Below are 6,260 nucleotides of genomic sequence, written 5' to 3' on the forward strand. Positions count from 1 at the left end.
CTTGTACTAAAAAAAAAAAACACACTCCTCTTTCTGTGCTCCTCCAGCCTGTGAATGGACTCCCTACTGCTCAGACCTGCTTCTTCCTGCTTCGACTGCCCCCCTACACGAGCCAGGCCATTCTTGCAGAGCGTCTGCGTTACTCCATCCACAACTGTCCATCCATCGACATGGACAACTACATGCTGACCCACAACACAGATCCAGCAGACAGCTCTGATACTGAGGAATAACGCAGAAAGCTGTGCATCAACAGGGTGATGAAGAAAACTTCTCTGATGCCATGCACATTATGCACTGAACACAAATTTTTATTGCCCGAACCTGTATGGCAGTGTACTGTTTATATGTTGGCTTGAAGATGTGCGTAGTTTGGATTTTCAACCGTGGAAAGTGTTGTAACAATTGCAGTGCTTACTCTAAATCAAAACTACAGGGATGCGTAAGATTTTTAAAAATGTAGATCAATAAGCCACAATAAATAAGTTAATGTGCCTGTTTGTTTGAAAATCTGTAATTTAATTACCTGTCATATATAGGCAGTTATTACTGTAAAATAAAGTGTTTGAATGAGGAAATATTGGTGCACTACATTTAAAAGTTCTGCACCTACATTTGTAGTTTTTTTTTACACAAAGTAGAAATTAGTACATAGTGTTTATTTGTTACTACTTTAAGTAAACACTCGCATTTGCCCATGAGTGTACAGAACTGATACATAAAATCCCCAAAATGATGAAAGAAAAGTAAAACAACCATAAAAGACTGTTTATCCTGTAACAGCAGACCCCAAAACTAAGCCCAAGATTACAGATGAAGTGTGATGGAAAAACTCTTCCAATCTTAGAAAGGTTCGAGTTTACAGTATGTAACAAAGACCTCCCCATTCATTGAGGCTGACTGAGAAAACTGATTTGCACCGTCCTTAAGCCTTGTATTACATTTCCAACAACCAATAACCTCCTTAAACAACAAACAGAGCAACAACTTCCCTTATTACAAAAAGAGATTTTAATTAAATTCCCCTGAGTCTAATGTTGTCCCGAGTCAGCACAGCTGGCGAGTCTGCAATTTGTCCGTACTAGTGAGAGGTACGTCTGCTGTGACCTTATTACCCATCTGTTTGTCAGTGTGCAGTGGGGCCAGTGAGGCAGAATTCAACCTGCAGTCAGCAGCCCTGTAGCCGAGAGGGAGGCTTTTTCAAAAGAGCCCTTCCAAGAATAAATATAACATCCATCTATCAACCAAACAAGTAGCCTACAAAAATCTGAAAAAGCCCAGTGGGGGAAAAAGGTTTTCATTTCAGAATTAATTTTGATAGTTGTCTCTTATTTGGTATCAGGCCTGCAACAGCTCTACGCTTTACTGTATTTACATACAAATTTTTAGATTTTCTTTAAACATTCCTCAAACGTAATGTATGTAGTCACAAAGGTCTTTTTACAGACACTGGAGAGGACATTGCCACAATGAGTTACATGCTGACATAATACATTATTACAATGCTTTGTAGATATTTTTGTCAAAAGAAAAATCTGAACTTAAAGTGAAAGAAAACTTTAAAAAAGGAATGACTTTAATTTTAAATTTACCTTTGTAGCCAGTCATCAGACTGAGTGGCAGAGGAAAGATCTTAAGCTCAGCATTCAGCTGATCATACAAGCAATACAATAATCACCTACCTGCAGCTGTGAACATTTTGCTATACAGTTGTTATAAGTGGACTCTCATATACTGCTCAAGTATCCAAAGACCTGGTTATGAATATGTACTACTTCCTGTTCCCACAGGAGGGCAGTCTGGTTGTTGCACTGAGCTGTACCACTACACAAGTTCAAGAGTACTTTGAGAATAAGCAGAGAAAACACACACACATACACACTTTGTCTGCGGTAGCTGATGATGCATGTCGCTGTGAGCTAATTCCGTGCACCCTGTTTTTCCCCAATCAGCTCATTTAATCTGACCGCATGGATGACAACATACTGGCTGGCAAACAGTATGTGGTCAAATTACTCTCAAGTATTGCAACTTTCTGAGCCATTGAGAACTTTCACAGTAGTAAGTACCAGATAAATGCAGCTGTCCTGCATTTATCTATTTTAAAACTGCTCGCATGTCATCCCCCTAACTAGGCCACCTATGTTTGTTTCAACCCAGGTGCAATTCACAAAATGTGTCTTTGCTCAGTTTCAAAGACGCACATGGGTTTCCCTTAATTTGTCCAACTATTTTGCCGATAAAAAAAACAACAAAATAACAAAAATGTGGCTTTGGGAAACCTTCGGTTGACTTTTGTCCTGCGTCATATATTGAAAGGCATCTTTGTAATAAGTAGGCTAGGTGAATTAAAGCAAAGCAGTGCAGAGACGGGGGAGATTGGCATAATAATTTAGCACACTGCATGCAGCCTAAGCACTGTGGTAGGAGCAGCATGCATGTGGTAAATGTGAGTAGGAGCTCCGTCTTAAACTTGCATATTAACATTTAATCAGTGATTATATGAGTTCCCCTCGATTTGCTCTGCAGGTATCACATCTCTGAACTTGCATTATTATTAATCACAGTGTCATCAATGGGACTATGACCCTGTAGTGTTTCTACAGTATGTTAAAGGATTAGTTCAATATTTTTGGCCAAATCTAAATCACGAGGTTTAGAATTTGGATTAGAAACATGCAATTTCCTGGTTTTCTTACAGAGTAATCTCAAAGACTTTAGATAGTCATTGGTCCACAGTTAGACATTCAGTACTGTCTCTAAATGGAGACAATTTAGTACTGTGGCTACTCTTTAGGAGTGAGTGCCTGCCAAGATCCCTCCAAAAGCACAACACAGAAAGATCAATGAGGAAACCCTAGAGTAACAGCTAATGACTTGAAGGTTTAATTGGAGTTGGTTAACATCTCTGCTCCTGAGTCATCCTTACACAAAACATTGAACAGGCAGGACACCACTGAGGAAGCCATTGCTCCCCAAAAACAAGAGCACAGATGAAGTTTGCCAAAGACCACCTTGACACTCCACAACACTACAAAAAAGGTCTTGTGGACAAATCAAATGAAAGTAAAATTGCCTTGGTTGTGTAGCTGTGGAAAGACCAGGGATGAACCTGTAGATCTAACACTACAGTACAGCTTCATTGCAGCTGTATTTTACCAAAAAATTGAGATTTATTAAAAAAAAATTTAATCGGTAGTAATGCTCATAGAGAATGAAATAGACCTTTCCATTGTAGATTATTAAATAGCCAAGGAATGATGTGACGTTTGCTTTCAGTTTTCTTTTACTTTTGTGCATAAACAAATGGCATAAAAGCAAGAAAAAAAGACACAAAAAACATTTACTGGACATGTCAAGAAGCTGCAGGCTTACATGTATAAGATGGACCTCCCCAAACATGTAAACTAAATCCAATCCAACAAAATGCAAACATCCATGAGTTAGAAAAAACAAAACAAAGAAGCACACTGAAATATACAGTTAAATATTGTTATAATTCAAACCTTACACAAAAAATCAGAATAACCACCATGACTACACATCATCATAAACTAAATAAAGTGACAGCTTCTGCTTAAAACTAACAACAATGAGCTTTTGGCAATTTTTACCTCCCATGCTTCTCAAAGTTTTAGGAATAACAACGATTTTTATGGCTCAACCAAGGAGAGGTTCTAAAACATAAGTGGATACTTCTATTACTATTGAATTACTAATTTCATTATGACCAGCTAAACAGTTTTTTTTTAGATATTTTAATAACATCACTTCCTTTATCTAGTTGTGTTGGATCAAACTGTACTTCACAGGGACACTGTTGTTCTAAATAAATTAAGGGACTAGCTGAAGTGTGATTTCACTCGACAGATAAGCACCCACACGTGCAAAAAAATTATTAATACGACATGAATTTTCAAATGGATCCCTGATCAGTTTTCTTTTTAATGTTTAGAAAAAAGTAAAAGGATGAATCAGTGATAGTTGCTGATGCATTAGAATCAGTGTTACTACATGGATTAAATAAGACAATTATTAAGGGCACATTAAACTTAGGAGGTCTGCAGTTTGTGCAGGATTCTCCTTCTTTAACAGATTAATGGTGCCCCCCCCCCAAGATGACAACACGTTTTACCCTCTTCAAGAACATGGTATAAACTGACCTACATAGTGACCTTCAGGCAAAACAGTAATATGACTGGTTGCCCGTTGCCTCACTCCCTCCTCCCGCCTCCATCCAAAAGTCAGAGTGGCTAATTTCATGTAGACAATGAAAGGCTGAGGGCTGCTGTGAAAACAAGGGCACTTGGGCACGGGTCAGTGAACTGCTGAGGTAATGCATTGATGTGACGTGTGCATGGGCTGCTAAGAACGTGTTTGAGTATCCTGGCTGGCACCTGCTCTTCTCCTATTACAGGTTGGGACAGGCAGAGTGTGACCCATGTACTTTAGAGACACTTAAGACTCTGGTATGGTTTCAGTCCGTGATGTGATATGGATGTGCTTACTTGCAGGGCCAATTGACATTAGGACAAACGACAGGAAGACACTGATAACATGGTGAAAGGCTTTGGTTTACCGTTTGTCCAATGTTCAAATTTACAGTATCAGCCAAGAAAATTAGAGGAACGGTTCCCGTTTAAGGTTTTGGACACTACACTTTCGTTCCAGACTAAAATTAATAAGATTGATACAACTCTCACATCTATCCAGCAAATACAATCTTGCAGTTAGTCAGCTGAGCTGAGCACAGGGCCTGAAAGCCTGGGGAACAACCTGTGTGAAAACACAGCACGATGCAAAAGGCCATCTCAAGTTTGTTTATGCCAATTTAACAGGAGGACCCTCAAAGTGCTTTGTAAATCCCTGTGTAAATAATGGAACCATCATGATAGTAACCTTTCATCAGAAAACTTTTTGGTTGTAATGCTCCTCGAATGGCCGGTGGTGATAAAAACTGAGGGGTATTATGGCACTAGAGGATTTAGGTGGCGCAAGGTGGGAACCTGTTGAGACAGCTCTGATTAATAATGCAGCAGTGTCTGAAAGGGGCAACACAATCTCCTAATACTACTGGATCTTTCTGGAACGGAGGAGTAACAAAAACATTTAAATAAGACTTGTATCCTGTGCACCTGTTGAGCCAAGGTTTAGGGTTGTGTTTTTTTTATTTAGTATGATTGCATTTGTTGTTTGGTGATAACAAAACATCCCTGTACCTGATTACATTTATGAATAGTTGAAAGATTTATTTATAAAAAGTGTGTTTTCACACCTTTGGACTTTTCAGGTTGGACCAATTAGAGGAAGTTAAGGCAGGCCATTGTCAGCGCTTAAAAAAAATAGTAAAAGAACTAGACCAGTAACGAGCAGTAGGAGCACGTGGAGAGAGGTGGAGACGAGATATTTAATTCTCATAGAAAGAAAAACATTTTAAAATGCATGAGAATCCCAAACAGCTAACAGCAGAGCAATGGCACATACAAGTAAACAACCTATGGCAGCTGTACGTTAAAGATAAAGCTCACATCTCTTTAGTGTGCTTTGCAAACTTTGGTTCAGAGGTGAAAACACCCAAACTGCTGCAGATGAGGATCTCAGGCAGGAGACAGAAACAGGTGTAACATCAGTTGGCAGGAAGCTTTCATAACCATTTAACAGACATCGTCCCTCCGGCCAGTTACTAGATTTGCGTCATACAAACTGTAATTTGAAAGTCATTTGGAGGGAGAAATTCTTTAGAGACTTTTTGTTTATGTCACAGCACAGTCAGCTGAAACCTTTGTGTAGTGGCTTATCACCACATCACATGAGATACAGTGGCTCTTTTTGTCTTTTCCAGTATTTTTCTAAATAATCTTGAATGCAACATCTCTTATGTTGCAACATCAGTGCACTGGATTTATATTTGTTATTCCCACTCGATACTATTACTTCACCAATAATTACATTTCCCATTGTGAGTCATCGGACAAATCCAGTCATCTCATAGGAAGAGTAATGTTTCTCTACTCCACCATTTTGGCTCTCGTAACACAGATGCAGTTGCATGAAACTGATTCATTTCAGTAGGAATCCAAATTACAATTCAGCGTATTAAAATGAACTTCATTCAACACATCCAGAATTGCTTTTTCCTGGTGTTACAAAGGGCAGGGTATGAGCCATGATGGCCCCACCAGCAGAGGGAAAGGACATGAAAAGCATTAATCTGTGAACGAGCCTTGTGTCTTTATGTCTAGTCTCATACAGTAATTGTA

At 39.0% G+C, this 6,260-nt stretch overlaps 1 protein-coding gene across 9 annotated transcripts in view; it reads left to right on the plus strand.

Moving 5' to 3' along the window:
- Positions 1-500, plus strand: part of LOC137103410 (probable E3 ubiquitin-protein ligase HERC1) — a 40,968-nt gene extending 40,468 nt beyond the window's left edge. For all 9 annotated transcript variants that reach the window (XM_067483730.1, XM_067483731.1, XM_067483725.1 and 6 more), the window contains one exon: positions 48-500. In XM_067483730.1, coding sequence (XP_067339831.1) covers positions 48-233 — 186 coding nt within the window. In that variant the 3' untranslated portion in view covers positions 234-500. The remainder of the gene's footprint in view (positions 1-47) is intronic.
- Positions 501-6,260: the final 5,760 nt, after the last annotated feature.

Source organism: Channa argus, chromosome 18 (genome assembly GCF_033026475.1).
Source record: "Channa argus isolate prfri chromosome 18, Channa argus male v1.0, whole genome shotgun sequence".
Classification (NCBI taxonomy): Eukaryota; Metazoa; Chordata; class Actinopteri; order Anabantiformes; family Channidae; genus Channa; species Channa argus.